This window comes from Rhinichthys klamathensis, unplaced genomic scaffold (assembly GCF_029890125.1).
Source record: "Rhinichthys klamathensis goyatoka isolate OS25496 unplaced genomic scaffold, OSU_Roscu_1.1 h1tg000003l_1, whole genome shotgun sequence".
Lineage (NCBI taxonomy): Eukaryota > Metazoa > Chordata > Actinopteri > Cypriniformes > Leuciscidae > Rhinichthys > Rhinichthys klamathensis.
The window spans coordinates 4,265,606-4,287,632 of NW_026606556.1; the positions used below are offsets into that span (position 1 = coordinate 4,265,606).

The 22,027-nt window shown below is 42.1% G+C and overlaps 1 protein-coding gene across 2 annotated transcripts in view; it reads right to left on the reverse strand.

The window, feature by feature from the left end:
• Positions 1-22,027, reverse strand: part of meis1b (Meis homeobox 1 b) — a 62,575-nt gene that overhangs the window by 31,612 nt on the left and 8,936 nt on the right. For both annotated transcript variants that reach the window (XM_056249802.1, XM_056249809.1), the window contains exons 7-8: positions 16,473-16,584; positions 1,188-1,333 (exon numbers count right to left, since the gene is read on the reverse strand). In XM_056249802.1, coding sequence (XP_056105777.1) covers positions 1,188-1,333; positions 16,473-16,584 — 258 coding nt within the window. The remainder of the gene's footprint in view (positions 1-1,187; positions 1,334-16,472; positions 16,585-22,027) is intronic.

The following is a 22,027-nucleotide window of genomic DNA, read 5'->3' on the forward strand; positions in this document are numbered from 1 at the left end:
GGAAACTACACTTCCATCAGTCTATGCTCTTGTGGATATTGCACACTGTTGTTTGTGTGTACGTGTGTGTGTGTGTGCCTGTGTGAACTGGCAAATGGCTTTCTTTTCACACACCTTTCTCCTGGGGCCGCTAAAGGTGGTAGTTGATGGGGGTTTGAGTGTGTGTATGTGTATGTGTGTGTTGGGGGTGTGCTTGGGGCAGGTGAAGTTCTGGGGTACTCAGGCATAGTTTCTGTGCCACAGATGTAAGAAATGGGGGGCAGGGGGCGAGCATGTGGGGGCTTTTGGCACTGATCAAATGGGTTCCCTTTTGACTCCAGCTTGGTTAGAAACACACTTCCTTTCAACACCTAAAAATACACGCTGCTGGCCATAATAGCTACTTCAGTCATAAAGCGTAACACAAACAAGTGAAGGCTTAAGTAATATGTTTATTGAAAATACACCTACGTGAACATTTCACTGTCTTTAATTAAGAGACATTATTATTATGAGTTGTGCAGAGTCTGCATGTGCGTGTGAGAGCGAGGCTGGCAGAGGTGTGTTAAGCCTGTGAGAAGGGTAGATATATGGAGATAAGTGGTGTCTTGACAGCACTCCGATTACTTTGTGGTAAATGAAATAGTGGAAGTGAAATCCGTCAAAGCAAGAGGAAGAGCCAACCACATCAATGGCCTGTGCTGCTCTATCACTTCTCATTGGCAGGTGTGGACTCCCACAGTAAGAGAACCAACCACCAGCCCAAAAAACACATTCAACTAACGAGCTAACCCAGTTTTGATCATGTAACTTAGACGTACAGTGGCTCCAAAAACTATTTAATTGCTACACTACGTGATTTGATACTACAAATACTTTTTCGTCATTTTGAACAATACATGTCATATGCATAATACGCTGACACACACTGTATGCAGACCTACTAAAAATCTCCATAAATAACAGTAAAAAAGTATTGAAATTGACGACTTCTGTCATCTAACTTCTATCTTTGCTATCTATAGCTTGATGCTATTTTTTTTTCTCGGCCTAAAACTTAGAGCATGTGTTGTTAAGGCTAGGAAAGATAAAGTGAATGAAAGCATGTGCGTTGACCATTTCAAGGGCTTTGAAGTGCAGCATTCAGTATTGGCTGTAAAAGACTCAAAGAGAAGCAGCAAGAGGAAAGATCACTTTACTGAACTCACCGTCAAGTGCTGGAAAAGCCATGCCCTCATAATGTTGGTCGCCACTTTAGGGAAGATACCCCGCTTTTTATTCCTCTTCTTCTCCTTGTCGGGGTCGTCGTCATCTCCTGTGCTGGGTGATGCCACACTGTTGTCCAGCCCGTCACCTGTCAAAACACACACAGGTCCTGATCAGTAACAGAAACACAGAAGCAGGCAGTGAATCCATCCCCCCCCCCCCCCCCCCCCCACCACCACCACAAAAAAAAAACAAAAAAAACTAGGCAACAGGGTAAGCTGGCAACAATAGTGCTTTTTTGAAGCGTCACGTCTGAATGCATTCATTTTTAATACTTTTATAAATAACCCCCCTTTCTCATCCCCCACACAACGCTCAGAAAGAGAGAGAGAGAGAGAGTACAATGGACTTGTAAGGTCGCATTTCCCCCCTGCCTTCCGACACAGTGAGTCACCAATGAATTGAGAATGACAGAGAGATTTAGTCTTCATTATCCCAGGGAAATATTGATTGAAGCTCGCCCCGGTGTCTTTTTACCTCAGGTGGGGGAGTTACACACTATAAAAAAGGAGGAAGGAGGGGGGTGAATATGGCTGCTGCACAAAACGGCAGCCCTTTCAAAGAGCTGCATTTTAATAACAATGCTGCATGTGTGCTTGCAGCAACCTGTGGGTGCTCGATAAGGCTTTATAATGGGCAGTTCGACATACCAGAGCAGAGGAGATGGCTTACGTCGCCTTTTCAGCCTCACATTGCCAGTTTGCTTGCGTACGCTGATTTTATTCGGATCCCCCAATTATCGTACGCATTCTCCCTCAATGAGAGCCCGAACCCGCCACCGAGAAGACTTCTGATAATTGTTATCATGAACCCGCAATTCAAATAATAAACCATAAAAGAAACACGAGCGAGGCAAACAACAGGCACGTTGCAAGCGTTTCAATAGCGGAGGCACAGGAACGAAGAGAGTAACTTATTGATTACATATAAAGCACTTCCAAAAGCCCCAGCGCTATTCGTACAGAGAGATTATGGTGGGTTAACTCTTTCTCTCGCTGCAGCTTTCAGTCAGCGACATAAGGCACCTGTATCATTGATAATTAATGGAAATGTCTGCAGTAATCCGGTTGGAGATAATTTTTTTCCCAGCTCCATGCATCAATAGAATAATCAAGGGTCTAAAAGAGTCTTTGCTCCCCATTACCTCAGGCAAAAGAATTCCTGAAAGCATGCCTTGCGGGCACCTGAATTATATACGCCATTAGGAGAGCGAAGGCTTTCTACATTCCATATAAAACACTCCGCCAGCCCTCTCTACCTAGGAGAGAAGCCCCAGAAAAGGCTGAGACTTTTTAAGTGAAGACTTATGTAGATACAATGGCTTTGCCTTTTACACAAGGGCACTTTCCCTCCGTCTGTCACTTACTAAGAAACTGACCAGAGCTGAATCGCCCTCCCCCAACACACACACAGACACAAGAAAAAATCAAAACTAAAAGCTGTCAAAGGCGAGTTTCGATTACATCATTAACTGATGCCAAAAACAGCCCTGGCTCAGAGAGCAGTTTGTCTTCCGACTGTGTTTAGGCAAATAGAACTTCCCAGCTCCCATCTGGAGAGGCAGTGGCACCGCTGGTTTGTAATCTAAGACACCATTTTCATTAGAAGCAAATGCTTCAAATCCGGTGTAAAGACTAGTTCGTGTTCAGCAAAGCCTAAAATAATAAACCCAGGGCTTGTCCCATGCGAGTTAGCAAAACAGAAGCAAACACTGGATATCAGGTCAGACGGAGGAAGAGGGAAGGGGGGCACGACGAAAGAGTGAAAAAGGGCAGGGGCCGTTTGAGTGATGTCTGAGGTAACTCTGTTGTGTGTGTGCTCTCTTGAGCTTTGGTCTTCCGCCTCTTCTAGCCATTTTGAACTATTTAACCTCTCTTCCCCAATATTTTCCTTAAAAACTAACCTCTTAAGGCCTACACCTTGAAGGCAAACGAGGGGGAGGGAAACGAAAGCTGTCAATTTTATTGGGATTTCCATTTTTGGCGCAATTTGATACCGATTTAACTTAGTCGTGTCTGGTACTAATTTCACCTCTTTTTTAGCATTGCAGTGTTAGTGTAAGCACATGGCAGTGTCTATACAGAAAGTTTCTGCCAAATTGTCATCCCATTGCTAGTCAACACAGTAACTGTTCAGTTACATGCAACGAAAAATATGGCATTGTGTTGTAAGAGATTTTATCCATTCTGTCCTCGAAACTCAAACATGCAAAACGTCTCACAAGCAGAAAGCATTTCTGATTGGCTAAAAAAGTGTCACTTCCCTGACTCTTTTCTAGGGCTGTAACAGAGATGTACGTTCAGGACACCTATTTCAACATGCTTATAGCTGTCTTTTTTTTTTTTTTTTTTTTTTTTTTTATCTTCAGTGCACTTTAATACTGGCTCACCTTATTCGACTAGGGATATCTATTTTAGCACTGGTGTGTCGGCTTAGGCATGTGGCAGTGTCTATATGGCACTTTCGTTTCAAAATGTCAGCCCGTTGCCGAGCTTCCGCACTCTACCCGCGCCAAATAAAGACGAATGATGGCGGCGAGACTGAAAAGGTGGAAATAATCATAAAAATGATGCTAGTCCATAAACAAGCTCACAGCCTCATTAGTCCAGCAGCAGGCTCCACTGGCAGATTTATGCGCCTTTTCGCTGATGCCATGAGGAAATGCCACGGGCGAACTTTGGCCAACTGCTAATGGGTTATGACAGCGTCTTAGCAACTACTGCAGGGAGGGGGGACGCGCGGTCCGGTCCGCCACTGACAGAGAAGAAAATGTCATCTCATCTGGCCATGTGTGGTGGAGTCTATGCAGCAATTAGAGAGCAGGCCAGTGACTGGAGCAGGCCAGAGGCTGAGGAGGATGCCCCGCGGCTAACCAGGGAGAGAATTTTTTATGACCCCCTCGTACGCGCACACACACATCCGTGCATGAGATCAGCATGTGACGCTCTAGATGCCTGGCTGCTGCTAAAATCAGGTTAGCTTCCCAACATGCCTTTGTCAGCCAGCTCTTCTGATTGGCTCATCTGCTCCATCTCAATACCTGTCTCCTGCTCTCTCGATCTCTTCAGCCATCTCTCTCTCTCTCTATCTCCACCACTCTCTCTAACTTACTAAAGGCGCTTTCTGACATTATCAGAGAGATGTAGGCTAATCTGTTATGATCCGATTACTCAAAAAGGGCACTACCTGTTCCCCTTGCAGTGTGCGTACACAACTCCAAAGTGTCAGCCATTTTTCTGCTGCTTTACAAATTAGCAGAGTGGCACTTCCAATCCATCAAGCACAATGTCAAGCGTTAATTTACATGCTACAAAAAAGATGACTTGATGCTACATTTTTTGAGATGGAGATCTACCACCTCTGCTGAAAAGACCAGTCAGGCTGGTTAGTTGTTGGTTTGGTTAGGTCTAGATGATGGCTCTGTCCAGAGAACAGAACTGGCTGGTAAAGCTAGTTTAAAGGTTTAGTGTGTAATATCTGTGATTTTCTGACATGATAATAGCATTGGATCAACCAATGGTGTGAGTTTGGGGGTAGGGCTAACTGTTTATCTAAGCAATTAAGCTTAGTTATTAGCAATATGTTATTTTTGCATTTGAAATGTAGACATGTCACCCATAACAAGGCCATTGGGGATAACAGAATCTAAAACACAATGTATGCTGTTTTTCATCAGGGTTTAATTTGAATATTTTCAACATTTGGATAAGTCAGGCTGTCATTGCTCATGCTGTATAGCTTCTTGCCCAATTTTAAGAAGTGTTTTGACTACATTTTATTGGCCATGGTCTGATGGATGGGGCCAAGCTGTGGAAACAGATTGGCTTTTGCTTTACACCACATTTGGTCCATGGATGATTTCTAGAGCACCTCTGGCCTCTCCTTGCGGAGGGAGTCAGGTGACCTGTGCTGCTCTCTCACTCTCCCTTAACATTCAAACACACTCTCATATGACTGTACCACGGCTTTCCTGGTCCTGCAAAACCTCAGCCTTAAGGGCCTGCCATCCGCCTTCTTTTCACTCTGCACACATTCACACACGTTCACACACTCTTCCTTCTCTCTAACACACACACACACACACACACACACAGAGTCGCATATAAAGAGAGTGGGCAAATGGGAAGAGGGGAGGGTCGGGGAAGAAAAGATAAAGCCGGGTTCATTGTATTCAGGCCATTCACATGGTTAGAATGGACCAGGCAGCGGGGGTTCCCTTTGCATGGGTCACAAGCGCCTCCCACCTCAAAAATATTCTGAACATGCAGGAATTCCTGCGGTATGATTCCCAACAAGAGACACTCAGATTAGCAGGGAGCTTGCCGTGCACGCTTGCCCCACCATACATTTTCTGTTCCTAAAATACATACAAACATTAGTAGCGGTCTGCTGACTGCAATCACTTGCTCTTCCAGCAAAATGGCCTTAGCTCCTCTAGTTTCTGACTTGGAAGGATACATAAAAAGGAAAATAGAGGGTTTAATGAGATGCGACATGGCGGCAATGTGGCAGATCTTTAGTTATGTCGACTACGTTTGGCTCTTTGAGAATTGATCACTTGTGTCTTGTGATATAAATAGCTGTGCATGTGTGTGTATTAATGCTCAGCTACTTTTTCGATTTATAATTATGAAGAAAAAATAGCACTGTAAATACTAATCGGCGAAGAGTCATAATTACAATCTGTAATTACCCGGGATTCATTTGATATAATGACAGTAAATAATGACCGATTTAAATAACTGCAGGCATCTTAAATAATGACACTGTTTCCCCCCCTCATATTACACATATGATGACAGTGACAGATCTGTAATTCATAATTTGAGGGGGAAAAAGAGTGTAATTACAAGTCTTTCAGCCATACCTCGTGCGTCTCTGTCATCGCTTCGCAGCGGGGCTAACAGAGAGAGGGTAATGCATAATGTGCCTCATATTCAGTGTTATAATGTCTCTAATTAAATGGAGTCGCCCGTGTGAGTCCTAGCTGAGAGCTCCTCATGCATATTCCCAGGTCTCCGGGATCAGGCCGCTGACATACCCACAGGTGATGGCAAAAATGTCATTGCAAATGTTACGGCTCTTTTTCGTCCATGTCTGTGTAGGGGTCACTTCCACTGAAGCCCCCGACACATTGGAAAGCGTACTGAGGCCCAGGGGCAAAAACACAGCATTAAACTGAGGTCTCTCTCACTCTCTCCCTTTCCCTCCCCTCCTCCTCTTTTCATTCTTCCTCCGGTCTGTGTGTCGAGGGGGGGAAACGGTCAAATGAAAGTGTAGGGCCCTGAGTTTACCCTTTCATGTCGAGCACTTTTACTGTGTAACTATTGATTTTTCTCCTTTGTAATTTTTTTTAATCTGAAGATATAAGGCGGGCAGAAAAGGCAGGCTGGTGAGGTTCAAACGGGAACACTTTAAGAGTCCTCTGATTCCACCGAGGCAACACACACACACACACACACACACACACACAAAGAGTATACATGCTCTATTCTCCCTCTCTCTCTCTCTCTCTCGCTCTCTCTCAGACAGCTTTTGACACCTTCTCCAGGGCCAGCTTTGTTCGATATCCAGGCAGACCGGATGGCTGAGAGGAAAGTGTTTTTTAAAAAAAGGAACATGGCTCGCAACAAAAGCTAAGAGCCTTCGCTGGTCGCAACAACAGCACTACTGCAGCAATCTGCCTGGAATTCAACTCATCTGAGCGCTTTTAAACCTCTCATCATCTAATCTAGGTGAACCTAAAACAATGCACAATCACACAGCCAAATAAAGACATGACATCCATCCTCTGACTCAATTGAGAACAGCAACTTTTCAATATCTGTAACAGACAGAGGCCTGGAGACAAACGCTTTTGTATCGTTCCTTTGTGTTTTTTGGTATATTTTAGTAATGAGCGAAACGCAACCAGAGACGTGTGGTTAACTGCATCGGTCTTCATTATTGGCTTCTGGCAGATAATTTTCCACATGGCAGCTATCTAAATGACACAGGCTGAGATAAGTGCTCTAATGCACAGGGATTTTCCCCAACTACAGCGTATCGCCATCCATTGGGCTGTAGTACAGTAGATAATGTGAGGGTATTTCACTTCTAATAATAGCCTCCCCTGCGTTTCTTAAATGTAGTTAACATGGAGTGTGAATTGTATGGCAGAATTACACAATGATCCCTGCTTATAAAGAAAACCCGGGCACTGTTATTACTGAAAAGATGGTGGTGGGAAAAAGTCATCCAAAGGATGAAATGTAACATCAAATAGCTTTTTTATCAATGATAAGCTGCTCCTCATTCAGATCCATTATGTCTGCACATACTGCAGAAGACCCCCGTTTCACCTAAAGAGTCTATTTATACTGGAGAAAGTTAACAGCTAGCACTCTGATTCATCTCAATTCCATCTGGTTAGATATACATTTACATATGCCTTGGGATTAATAATGCTGAAAACAGATTGGCTAAATACAACATTTACATTTACATTTAGTCATTTAGCAGACGCTTTTATCCAAAGCGACTTACAACTGAGGACTAAACCAAGCGAGTCATCGTGAAGAGGCAAAAACAACGCAAGAAGTGCTCAAAATACAAAGTTCAGACATAGCTCGGAGTAGCATAAGCCAGGCAAGCGAGGATTTAGAGGAAAGGTTTTTTTTTTTTTTTTTTTTTTTTTTTTATGTTATGTTAAGTGCTCCCGGAAGAAATTTAATACAAGAACACAATTCCAAGACTTTTGCTGGTGACTTACAGATTTATGTGTTGATATATATATATATATATATTTTTTGTTTTTTATATATATTTATGTTTTTGAAAGACATCTCTTTTTCTCGCTAAGGCTGCATTTATTTGATCCAAAAACACAGTAAAAACAGTCATTTTGCTAAATATTATTATAAATGAAAAGAACTGTGTTCTATTTTAATACATTTTCAAATGTAATTTATTCCTGTGATTCAAAAGACTCCAGTCTTCAGTCTCACATGATCCTTCAGAAATCATTCTAATATGCTGATTTACTGCTCAAAAAAAACATTTCTTATTATTATTATGATTATTATTATCAATGTTAAAAACAGTTGTGCTGCTAAACATTTTTTGGGGAAATGGCGATACTTTCTTAAGGATTATTTGAATGAAGCATTTATTAAATTGATTTATTATGTTTATTAAAGCATTTATTAAATATAAATATTTTGTAACATGTTGTCAATTTTGATCAATTTAATGTATCCTTGATGAATAAAAATGTATAAATGTCTCTCTTTTTTAAATATTGCCACAAAATGTTTGAATGGTATCACTGATTCCACAAAAAAATGTTAAGCAGCTCAATGGAGACAGCCAAACCTTGACCCTTGGTTGTGAAAATGATTAAAAATAAAGACATAGGAAAAATTAAGTAATTCGAGGATGAACTGTAACATCAGGAGGCATTTCTATAAAATGCTGTCCTTCATTCAAAGTGACAGATCCTTTATGCCTAAATTTACTGCAGTCTAACGAAGGCCTCAAATTCACCCCTGTCAGACACGCTGAGGCCACAGGAAGTGGAGCAGAGGGAATGTGGAGGAATTGTAGTTCTATCAGCTTATGGTGAACCAGGGAGATAAGGCTCAGGGCTGGAAGTGACGGAAACAGAGCTGGGCTGAACGTCTGCTTCCTGACAGCAACATATCAGGGCCGGCTGGACGTGGGCGATACCATTACAGCTCGGCTGTGCAGTCCTCTATTGAGACCACAAACACACACGCACTTACACATATATTCACAAAGAGCAGGGACAGCTCTGAGGAATTTTTTGGACATTTTTTAGGTTATCAAGTTGGGAATCTTTCTGGTTCCTGCCATTCTTTGACTCAATCGGGCTCCCAGGGCATTGCTGGTGATCGGGTTACGGCTTGCACACAAAAAAAAGAAGAAAAAATAGTGCACGCATGCTCGCACACACATGCATTCACTCTCTCTCAAGCACACATTAAGCAAACACACCCTCTCTCCATACACATACACACCCTCTAAAAGCATACAACTTTTGTTTGTTTGTTATCTCTCTTTCACTCCTTAAATCTTAAAAAAAAGAAACGCTTGAGGAGGTCTTTATCTTTACCCCTAAATCCCTTCAGCAGGTATCCATGTCAAAAGACCAGGGCTAGGCTCTGGGAGAGGATTGTTTAGTAAGGGTCAGTCCTGGGTCAAGCTTTCGGCCCGTTGTTAACACAGCCCTCCCCCTGGTGCTTTTTGCACCGGCCTCCATCTGCACACACCTTCGTCCACCGCCACTCCAAAACTCCAGCACCCCAGCAAATAATCCCTCTCTGTGAGAAGTCTCTGGTGACAAATACAAAGGTCAAATAGCTTTAGCACGCAGTGCAAGGGAAGCCAAATTCCCCAAATATGGAGCTTTGGTGGTGTTTGCTCGCATGAAATTGACTTTCTGGGGTGTCTCCAAAAAGGCTTGGTAAATTCCTTCGTTCTTTGTTGGGCTTCATGCATTAATGGTCTTTGCGATTGAAGTTCTGACGTTTTAAAATTGAATTATTTGGTGTCAAGTGGTGGAAAATACATTGTTATTCATATGGGCAAATTAACATGTCAAGGAAAACAGCTATGGACATGCCAAAAAGGCTCTGGAAAAAGTGAATAAATATGAGGAGATAGACATATGGAAGAAAAAACTGACAATCAGAGAGTACAGTTTGGTCTATCAGAGAGAACATTTTGACCAAGCATCACCTCGTCATATCTCTTCTGGACAGCTCACAAGTCTTTGTAACAGTCCCAGGACCTCACATGCACAGTCCAAGTCACTATCGGCAGGAAAATATTCCTCATGCAGTACTATCGGTAGGGCAGCATATGGCAAACTAGCAGCAGGCTACTCATCCTCATCCTCTTTGGAGGCTAAAATTAGCACAATACTGTTTGTGGCTTTAAGCTGGACTCAAACCCACTGTGATACCGCTAATAAAAAGACTGGCCTCCTGCTTAGAGAAAGAATGTACATCCCTACAGATCACGGGAGGATTATCCTGCTGGGATAATGTTTTTTCCTGCAATGGCTGCAAAAAGATTTATATTTTTAATCTAATTTTATTCGGAAACAATATATCAGGCGCTCATCGTGGTTGACTAGAATAGCTCCTACAGGTCAGTGGGGATATTGTAAAGAGTATCGTCAACAAGAGACGTCTTTTTGGCAGAGGATAACCCGAAAAGAGATTGCTAATCTCTTTATCAAAGGCCTAAATAAACTAAGGCGAGTGCATGTGACACAGCCACACAAGAGCATCTGATTAATGAACAAAGAGTTAAAGCCTGTTTGTTTACTGTCACTCACTGTTCCTCAAACTCTCTTCCCAACATTCCCCTCCATCCATCCCTCCCTCCCTTCCTTTCCCTTCCTTTTTGCCTCCCTGCTCTGGCCTTCCTGCCTTCTTTATCAGGCGAACCAAACGGTGATAGCATATCTCATTGGGCGATATCAGCTCTTTCCCAAAAACTTGGATACAGCATATCTGATAGACACTCAGTGGGTTTGCACTGCTCCTCCCGGGCCGTGCTGAGTAATGTTCACTCAGGTCTTCTAAAACAGACCTAATGCATTGTGACACGTCAGTGATGAGCTGCGCTGATTTGCCAAATTCACATGAACCTCTACAGCACAGATCAGATGACGGGGCACGGCGTGGGGATTTTTTGAATGGAGCCATGGGGTTTCCCAGTCATTAGGAGCAGATCAGGAAAAGGAACAGAAATTGTGCAACAACAAAAAAAAACATGACCCCTCTCTCAACAGTGACCCTGCATCTGACGAATCAACTATGAATGAAGCGGATATCCGAAAAAGAGCACTTTTCCACTAGCTATTTCTGTAATCAATTATCAGTATTCTACTGATGACCAATCATTCTACAGTGGATCTGACCTTGCAGTAATGTTGCTGACCAGAACATCAGAAAAGAGAATTTTCAATTTCAAGTTTTGAGAATGTACAAGCAGATGAGCTATAATGACAGTGAGTGGATGTGAAGGGAATATTCAGCAAACACCAAAAATCTGGTTTTGGCAAGAAAAGGAGGGTTGGTTTAGAAGGACTTCCTGTACACATGGAGACAGATGAAAAGTGTCTACATCATTAACACACCACAATTATAGCATTTGATCTAAATTTACGTCTGCTTCCCACTTAAACTGAACATCACATAGCAAATGACTCCAACCCGAAACTCCTTCGCCCTAGGGCAAAACACCCTTAAAGGCGAAGTGTGGAATTTCTGCACTACTAGTGGTACCAAAGAGAATTGCAAAAAGTATGATGGCTTTCAAATGCTCCCCTTTCTTCCATTTCTCGAATAAACAAGTAGTCCCGCCCCACACCCTTGGTTGAGACGATGTTGGGTTGCTTAAACAATTTCAAAACATTTTTGGTACCACTAGAGGCACAAAAATAAAAATAAACTTTAAGAGGATGACGAGAGTCTTTACAACAAAAAGAGATGCAACATTACCACATTGAACAAAACTCTTATATCAGAGAAAGCTCAGAGAAAGAACAGTAGATAGAGGAAGAAAAAGATGTCAGTAGCACTTTAGCCATCCATCTCCCAGAGTTCACATGGTCATGGGTGGGGGGGGATAAGAGAAGTACTTCAGCAGTAGTTAAATCCCAGAGCAAACAGAAGAGCAAACACAACAGTGACACTTTATATACCAGCTTTATGAGTATTATCTGCCCAGAGACAAGGTGCTCAATTAGACTATGAAAGCTAGTTAAAGGCAATGATTAGGAAAGCAGAAGAAACAGCTGATATATGGGGAAAAGGAGGGGGGGGGGGGGGGAGGTTGTTTGCTTGCACTTTCTCACTTTTCACTCTCCTTTTTCCCACATGACAGAGGACATCACCCTAATCCTAAAGGCAAACTGTCCCTTGGTGTGGGAACCAGTGGCGTTTCCCCTTTTTTCACCATGGGACTGCTGTGCGTACATACAGTCTTATCAGGAGTAGGGCCATAAAGCCATTGGTGCTGATCGCTTTCGGAGAAACAAGTGGTAGATTGTTGGTTGTGCCATCACTACTGAGATTCAGTGGGGTCATAAACACGACAGTGGTTCAGATTCCCCTAAGTTACACACGCTATCCTTCCCAGAGGACAGCTCCATACGTGCCCCTCGCTGACACCGGTTAGCATCTCCATGACTTTGTTGTAATGGCACAATTCAGCCAATGTGAAATTCATGAGCGCATCATGCAAAGGGGCTTGGAAGAGAGAACACGGTGCATTGTGTCAAATAAAAATTGTTCTTTGATTTCGTACTTCTTGTCAAGCATGTGCATTCCCAAACGCTTACCTGCACTTACTGGAATTGGTACCTAACTCTTTTTCCTGTGATCCCTTGCTTTCTCCATGCCTTTCCCTCTCTATCTTTCTTCTCTGCTCCTTCTGTGGGTGTGTATGATGTGATGTGTGATGTGAATGAGAGAGAAAAACAGCAGGGGCTGCTCGGGCCGCCCGGTGCCGGTCTTAGATCCCTGCACTATAAAAACCGCACACCTTTTATCAGCCATTATGCCTCTGATTTAACCAGATTACCCCACCAACGTGCTGCCACTGATACACGGAGAGAGCATAGAGCGTTCAGCCTCCCCCTCCTGTGTGCAGCACTTTTGCATGCACAGAGGAGAATCTAGTGAGGCAGGAACAACCACTGACTGACTACACCTGAATGACAACATAGAGCCCCTATCGCTCTTTGAAGCACAACATTCGCACACACCAGGCACGATTAAAGCAAAAAAACAAAGTCAAAGAGCAAGGGCATCCAGACAGCGAGCGAATGGAGAAGCGTCCTCCTAACAGCTCAAAGTGACTGAGATAAACAAAGCCAGGACCCTGCTGTAAAATCAAAAAGGAAAGTGATCAGCATTGTAGTGCACTCAGCAATTGAGGAGAGCACTGAAAATAGCACATGAGAAATGCAAAGGCATGCAGGCGGCACTCAGAGACCGAAAGAAAGAGCGAGAGAGAAAGGGTTAGGCAGGGTTCTTCCAGTCTGCTGGACAATCGTTGCAATTAACGGGTGACTTTGACAAACACGTGAGGCGGGGGCTCGGTGGGCGGATCCAGCCTCAGAGGTTCGCTGGCATCCTGTCAGAGGCCATGTCTGCTGGTCAGTCTCAGATGTAAGCCAATCACAGAGCAGAAACGGTGGCCAGGAGCCAATGAGAGCTCTCGCTCAGACTGACCTTCACACAGGCCGGTAGCAAACTGACCATTAAGTCAATGATGACAATAGCACTCACCACAATCAATCTAGCAAAGTAATGATTAGTTTGATGCATGAAGTTTAGCTGCAGCTTTTCTCGGCACAAGTAATAGCATCAAATGAGTCCACGTAACATTTACAGTACTGTTCACTGACCTGTATATTTTTTTACCAGCACATTCCAAAATGTTCACACATCTTAGGCCATTTCAGTGGGTTTTTTACAGTAAATTGACCTGTTTACACCACACCTGAATGGTCGCATTCGTCAATAGGCATTCCAGTCGAGTTTGGTCAAGTAAATGAACTTCATAACTCGCTTTGAGCTCTGACTGGCTCCCACAGTCTTACCGCAGTACAGTTTTGGAGTCCGTGGCTCTGCATGTAAATTTATGCAGACAATAACAAGAGCCTCACAGGAACTATTTGACTTGGCACACATGGGGCCTTTCGCAAATGGGTCCTGGTAATTGCTGATACATATCTGACTCCTGTAGTCATCACCTTGTTCCCAGACCCTTTGATGAGGCAGAGAAACCCAAAGCCTTTCAAAACACTTAGCATGATCTCTGCGTATGCGAGAGCATGTCATTTTCCACGCGCCCTTCCCTTTTTTGGTAGGGGTTCATATCGCCTTCGTTCTCACTGCAGCCCAAGGGTGTCTCTTTTAATCTGGGTGGGCGCTGGTCTTGCCAAGAGTCCAGAGTGAGCAATACTCGACAGTCCATAATAATGATATGTTTTCTTTTTACCCACTGAGGGTGGATGCTCAGAAAAGATGGCTTCAAGATACAATTCCAGAAGATGTCCCCCGAGAGGACGGCTGTTAAACAAAGGCGGGTGCATACGAGCACGCTACGCTAATATATGGGGTCTAATTAGAGATGGGCTGGACTGAGTCTCTGCTGGACTCCTCTAAGAAAGTTTCTGTGAGTGCAGTGAGGGAGGAGCGGGCTTTCTTCTCCCCCCTTAAAGGGGAACACTCGCACTTTGAAGGGCACAGAATCATGAACAAGGAAAATGCTGTCCTCAGTCGTCCTAAGATGCTATTTAGGTGCGGTATGGAAAACATGGTGTGGATGGCAACCACTAGAACCATCAGCTATGGTGCCAATCTCTATGTTGATGGGTTACAGATGTACTATGTTGTGCATGTGGGTGCAATGTTCCTTTGCAGTTGGAAGGTTTATGACTGTTTGTTATGATGCTGTTATTGGATAAAAGTCATTCTCATTTCCTTCACTGTTTTTTATTTTTTTATTTCAAAGATGCAGGAAATATGCAGTATAGCAACAAGACTCTTTCTTATAGATATTTATAAGGTAGATAACTTGTTAAAGCTAATTATAAGTGTAAGCACATGGAAAGAAACAATCTCAGAAGAAAGTCTGAGACTGAGAGAGGGGCCAGTTGGGGACATATTGGCATGAGTTTCTTGGCTAACAGCAATGGTCTTATTGGGATTATGAAGTCACTCCTTACAGAACATGCTAATGCGGATAGCAGCACTGCTTTACACAATCAACAATTAACCCACATTAACATAATACTTCCACTAAACCTCCACTGGCGTGAATAAGGGCGAAAGTGCTTGGGTCATTTGTTCACGCTGAACAAACTCAGCATACATCCAGGTTCATAGCTCAGCCTCACAGCGGCCCTTCCTGCTAGCGCACGACACAACAAACACTCATCCAAAACACTGGGGTGAGGGAACATGAGGGGACTCAGGAGGGGGGTGAACATTAAAAGCCTGACGATAATTGGAAGTATGTGAAAAATGACGTGTCACTTTGGTCAATAAAGAGCAGAGGTCACCGTAGGCAGGAGCCCAAACTCGGCACAAAATGTGCTCATTAAGGCATCCAATCAGAGTGTGGCGAGCAACCGGCCATTAGTCATCGGCCATCTGACCAACTCGGCTGGGCCGGCCTCTCTCTTATTGCTCTCCCTCTCTGTGGAGGGGGAAAACCGGCGCTGGTAAATAAATCGTTGCTCAGTCATCTGGAACATAATGTGGTCCTTTCTGCTCTCATCCTGCTTTGCCTGCTGGCTGTGCAGCCCTCAAACTGCTGCCTTGACATCCCTTTCAATAATAAATGAAGTTGCTTTTTGCCTACAGTTTGTTTGAAACCCTCCTCCACTCCTCCATTCGGCACCTCCCACGCCAGTTCTCATTGGCGAAACCACACAACTAACCAATCACCATGCCGAACATCTGATGACTCTGTTTACAGTTAGAATTTTACAGACATGACATGAAGTGAGTGAAGCTGGCTTTCATTCCTTTGAGAGGGAAATCCTACCAAGAAGATATCCAAGATTGTTTTTTGAGTATTTATCTTTTCTCTTTGAAAAATGTTAAACTCTTGGACTGGAGTATAACAGAACGTATAAAGCTTCATCAGAGTAAAATCTCGTTTGTTAGACTGTCATCACCAGCGTCTTTCTTCAGACCCCCTGTCCAGATGGGCCCAGAGGAAGGTTCATTAATGCAGTCTTATCACAACCAGCTGATGGGCCTACGCCACATCACCGGCCAGCAACGGCCTAAACATCTGCTTTAACTCTCTCCTGCTCTCTACATACACAAGCTTGGCTTAAGATGTTAAGCTAGACACATTTGCATAGTCAGATACTGACACTTTCATAGAAACATACTTTTTACACTGCTCTCTGGAATACTTGACTCTGATTGGTCAATCACGGTATAGTCAAGTATTCTGCAAACTATACAAGTGATCGCTATCCCATATTTTCTACCCAACTCTGCTACTTCCTCTTGTTTCTAAATCAATATTCCATGTCCTTTGTTTCATTTCATTGGTAAGTAGTTGTTTAACATGCAATACAATTTACAGTCCTGATGACACTGTTAAGGTTTATTTTATGATAATGGTGGGGTGACTGTACATTTTCCCTTACATATGCATCAAAGGATGTCTCAGAACTGTACCTTGTTCGCTGCTGTTGTCCCCGCTGTGCGATGTGTGTCCTCCGCTGGATGGTCCCGGTGTGCCCCCGGAGCGTGTAGAAGCTGTATCATCATGGTCTCTGTTCCATGAGGTCTGTGCGGAAAGAGAGAGAGAGACAGACAGAGAGTAAGGCGGACAATCAGGCATCAGATCACAGGAAAACATGCACACGCTACAGTCCCATGTTACAAAGACAGCTGGCTTTATCAGATGTTCCTCATTTTGTTGTTTTTCATCCTCTTATATCAGTCCCTACAACCTCACACAGCACTTCGATCAGCAAAGCTTACAAGACTTATGGACCAAACCCAGTCACTGGCTTCCTTAGACTCACACAAAACCAAGAGAATGTAGCAAAACAGAAGGCAGGTACTGTAAAAAATAAAATACAAATACAGCACTAGTTTAATTAACACATTTAAATTGTAAGTAAAAAAAAAAGTTGTGTTACCCAAGACAGAATATCCATAATCCAGAAACAAAAAATAAAGACAATGAGAGAAGAATTAGCAATAGCAGCTAAGATGTGTATGCCTGTCCATACACATGAACTGGCTAACTCTGAATACAACAAGAGCCAGTCACTCATCTCTTATATCCCAGAGCGAGGGAGGGTATATGTGTGTGTGTGAGTGTGTGAGAGTGAGGCTGTTCGCTTGTCGCTGGCCTAGCGAATCAAAATGAAATCAAATAAGAGCCATTCTCCTTGAAGTTGGGAAGAGGAGGAGGAAAAAAAGATAGAAATCCTATTGACAATTAAGCTTAGGTGTATAATAGAGAGAAAGTGTCAGCTGTTGGGCGGATGGTATGTGGCAAATGGAGCAGACATGGGGATAAAGAGAAGTGGACGGAACAATGGCGAGCCGAGGCCTGCACACACTCAGCCCCATGCAGGGCCTACTTGTACTATAGAACAAAACAGATGTTGCCTCTTATCACAGGGTGCCTCCACAAAAGTAACATTAGTGTGGGAGGAAAATATGAGCATCAGAGATGATAATGCTCAATAGCAGGCCCAGAAAATCTTTAGACCTTTTTTTTATATGCCAATTTTGAGGTGAATATTCAGTTCTAGGGATTTAAACATGGAATAATGTGCTAAACATAGTTAAGATGGTGTATTCTCACTGAAAGCTGAAAGTATAATCAAAATAGACAAAATATTAAATAGAAATGACTTTAGAACTTTTCATGTATGTGGAAATCTGAGAAGAGTTTTGCACTCACAGATTACTACACGTATGCACAAACATAGCCGTGCCAAAAAACAACAACATTGTATTCATGTGTGATTTGTACTTACACAAATTAGTACTAAGTAATATTAATTAACTACATGTACTTACTATAGAGTTACGGTTAGGGTTGGAGTTTGGGTTACTATGTAATTATGCATAATTGGTAACACTTTACTTAAAGCCTTTATGCATAATCCATTATAAAAGTATTTTAATTCATTAATTATGCTTTGTAATGAATCTTATAATGCATTGCATAGTCTCATGAATAATTGTAACCACAGTTATAATGCATCATAATACACCATTAGAAAGTATAATGCATTAAAACTCAACAAACAACCAGTATCAGATGTAACAAGGAATCTGTGAATATTATAATGCATTTGAACTTTGGTTACAATTATTTATGAAAAGAAATAATACATTATGATGTACATTATGAATACTTTTATAATGCATTATAGACAAAGACTTTAAGTAAAGTGTTACCGGATAATTTACTGTTTTTACTATAGTAAGTACATGTATATCACCTTAAAATAAAGTGTACAAAAATATTATTCATAATTATGTCTAAATGCAAACATAACAAACATAAATATATAAAGGACAAGCAGTTTGGAAAATGGAACGTTTTAGCTCTGTTGATTTTATAACTACACTCCTGAGGTAACTAAACATGTAAATATTGATCTCTTAGAATGAAAACCATAAATATAAATGTAAATACTGAATAAAAAATAATAATAATAAAAAATGGAACAAACCAAACTGCATTTGATATATTTGCCACAAGCCAAAATAGTGCCAGCGGCTCTAGATATATTTTTCAAAAATGTCCAGAAACAGTCACACACACACAAAAAAAAATGGTGTATTCTGCAGCATACCAAAAGTATGCCGTAAGAGGTAATCTACAACACATGCCCAGGGAGCAAACAGTTAAAACCGAAATTGCCAGTTTCTACAACTCTTTGCAAAGAAAGAGCGAGAGAGAGAAAAAAAAATGGAGGGAACTTGTTTATTCAGAGCTTTGTGGAAAAGAATGGTACAGCACCCTGGAGACCGAGAGCCCTAGAGTGCCCACACGTAAAAGGATGTTTTTTACGCACAACAAATCCCACTTGAAAATATAATTAGAACGGAGAAAATAGCAAACTATTGCATTAACTGTAATTGAACAAAAGAGCAGCGGGGCTTGTGGGAGGCTGTCGCTCGGCCCCATGGGAATGGGGGAGGGTCTCGGCCGAGGGTGAGTGACATCTCCAGGGTGCACTCCAGTCTATTTATAACTGCCCCGACAATCTCGTCCACCACAGATCTAACAGCTAATTAATAATATAAAAAAGCCCAGCCAGAACACAGCGCAGTCCGCCGTCGAGCAGACACCCGGAGGAAAGCGCACAGGCGCGCGAGAGAAGGAGTAAATATGTGGGCCAGAATGAACAGAGGGTGGAGGCGGTGTGGATGCAGATGGTTACAGGAGAGATGAGTGCCTGTCCTGCTGCACACAACAACACACTTGATATATTCACTGTCCCTCTAATGAGCTAGCTACAATTTATTCAGTGCTTTTTTCTTTTCTTTTTTTTTTTTTGAGTGGGGGGGGGGGGGGGGGGGCTTCATCCCTTCCCCCTCCACGTCTCCTTTTCTCTCTCCCTCCTCGTGTCATTCTCTCTCTCCAGTGCAGGATGTAGATTAATTCAATGCTTAATTGTTTAGTAAATTCAATTTTCCACATTCTATTCTGCATAGCTTTAGCTAAAGTTCTTAAAGCTGCAGTGCGTAGCCCAGGGAGAAGCGTTTGTCATCTGTGCCTTTTCCTTTTTTCTTTTCATTACCATTTTCTTCCTCCACCACTTAATTCGCCATGAAAAGATTTTCCTTGCTGGAAATTCTGATTCTGCTATGATCGGTGAGGCATTCCAATTCATTGCATTTTCATTGTGTTGGGTCTTAGATGGAAGCTCTCTTTCTCTGCACATTATACACGCACTCATGCAAAGAATATTGGGCTTCCAATTCATTTATAATAATAAAGAAAAATGTTTCAGGTTACTGTAGACTTCACAGGGGAAAGAAAACTCATAAACAGTGTATGTTTACAATTTCATGCCACAGTGACTGCTCTCTCACTCTCTCTATTTTTTTTGTTTGTTTTTTTAACACAGACTCACCAGTGTCACATTGTACTAGGCTATTTTTGGTTCCTGGCTTTATCTAGATAGCACAACAAAACGGACCAAGAGAGAGAGAGATAGAAAGAGAGAGAGTTTTATATGCCTCATCAAACCAGATTAGCAAAAACACTTGAACAAGCTCACTAAAATACTCAAGCTCTGCTGGGAAATACTTGGGAAGCACAAGGTTCACACATGAACTTTGCCCAGTGGATTGCAACCAGAAACTAAATCTGTTCAGGACACTTGTTTATTTGTTTACCCTGGCTTGTTGATAAGGCTGAGATCCTCAAGGTTGATAACAGACCACGTGGCCGTCGGTTCAACTCTGCAGAAAAGCATTGGGGCTTCTTAAATGAATGGATGTGGTAATGACATGCACAGAAAAAAAAAAGAAAAAAGGGGAGGGTGAATGCTAGAACAGTCCAATACCCCAAACACCTCCTTTAACAAATCTTACAAAGCAAAATGGAGCAAAATCGGGGAGGAGGGACTTTTGGTCTACAGAGAAAGCGAAATCTCTTAAAATGGCCTGTGGGTGAGATCTCGTTTCAAAACCAGTAAAGTCGCCCTTAATGGCACTACTGGGTAATCACACATCTCCTTTAATTACAAAACTGGCTAGAAGACTTTGGAGTGGAATCCTCAAGCTTCATTTCTCAAAAGTTGATCATTGTCTTAGACAAAAAAAAAAAAGAAAAAAAAGATGGAACAACTGCAAAGAAGTTTAACTATGGAAACAACTCTAAAGAATATAATTTAGACAGAAAGTTAGTCTTGGCATGAAGCAACATTATATGTTTATGAATAGCATATATGAATAGGGCTCATTTATTTATCTCATCAGCACATCTTTAAAAAGAGCAGTTAACTCTGTTTTCAATTGAACTAATCATTTATATCATTTTTCAATGCCACTTTTTCAAAGGGTAAAATAGTCACGTTTTCTCTTTCTATCACTTGTTGAATCGTTGAAAGCATCCAACATTCGTCCCGGATAAAGAACGAGGGATCTCACCTTCTCATTACTCCAACAAACAGAATGATTAGATCACATAATAATTTTAACATCGCCCAACCATACTACCAAAAGACGCAAATAATCTGCATTTCTTTCAAAATAGTTGAATAAAAACAGATTCTGTGCACTCGGCTCTTATCCGAAAGTGTGAAAAGATGTTTGCTTGAGCACAAGTGATACATTCGACAGTGAGGATAAAACAGCAACCAAAGGAATCTCTCACGACAGGGAAACATCATTTAAACAACCCTTTAAAACAGTCCCATGTGTTCTCATTCACTAAAAGCTGAGCTTATATGAAATTGTGCAAAACTATATTGTGAATCACAAATTATTAAGCACAAAAATGGCACAACTTCTGGGTGGCCTCTATGCAATTCATCAATAGCATAGCTTATACTCTGTAATAACACCCCTAGTTTTTAAATTGGCCCTGAACAAAACAGCAAGGAAACTGCAAACAGAGAAACTATTCAGCATTTCAATTATTTCAACCCCTCTTCAGGCCGCATGGAATAATCTAAAGAGCCCTCGAGTCCTGAAGTCTAAGCACTGCGGAGGTTTGCATGGCATTGAGTTCATTAGCAAATGGCAGTGCCTCTCTGCAATTAAAGACAACTGTGCAAACGCTGCAGCCCGTGGAAAAGAGCGTCAGCACGGAGCAAATACGTCACACACAAGTCACCGTGAGCCAGCCAATCGGAAAACAAATGATCCTGCTCTGAGCCGAGGCACAAGAAGGCAATAAACATGCCGAAACTAAAGATAAAGTCATTACTCTGACGCCACTAAATCTATTAGTTGATAAATGGTTGTATCGAAATCAATCAGTCATGACTAATTTAACTATTTCTATAACATAGCACACTTAAATAATAATTGTAACAAACGAGAGAGAAAAATGTAATGTATGGGTGATTCTTCAACTGGAATAACTTTTCTGTCCCCAAGAGAAAGGAAAAGAAAAGAAAAGAAACCAAAAGAAAAGAAAAAGAAACCAAAATCAGTCTTGTTTTGCAGTCAGTTTTAAGGTTTACATTATTATAGCTTTATACTTTTATTGTTGCTTTTGTAAGTTCTTTTTTAAAGGTTTA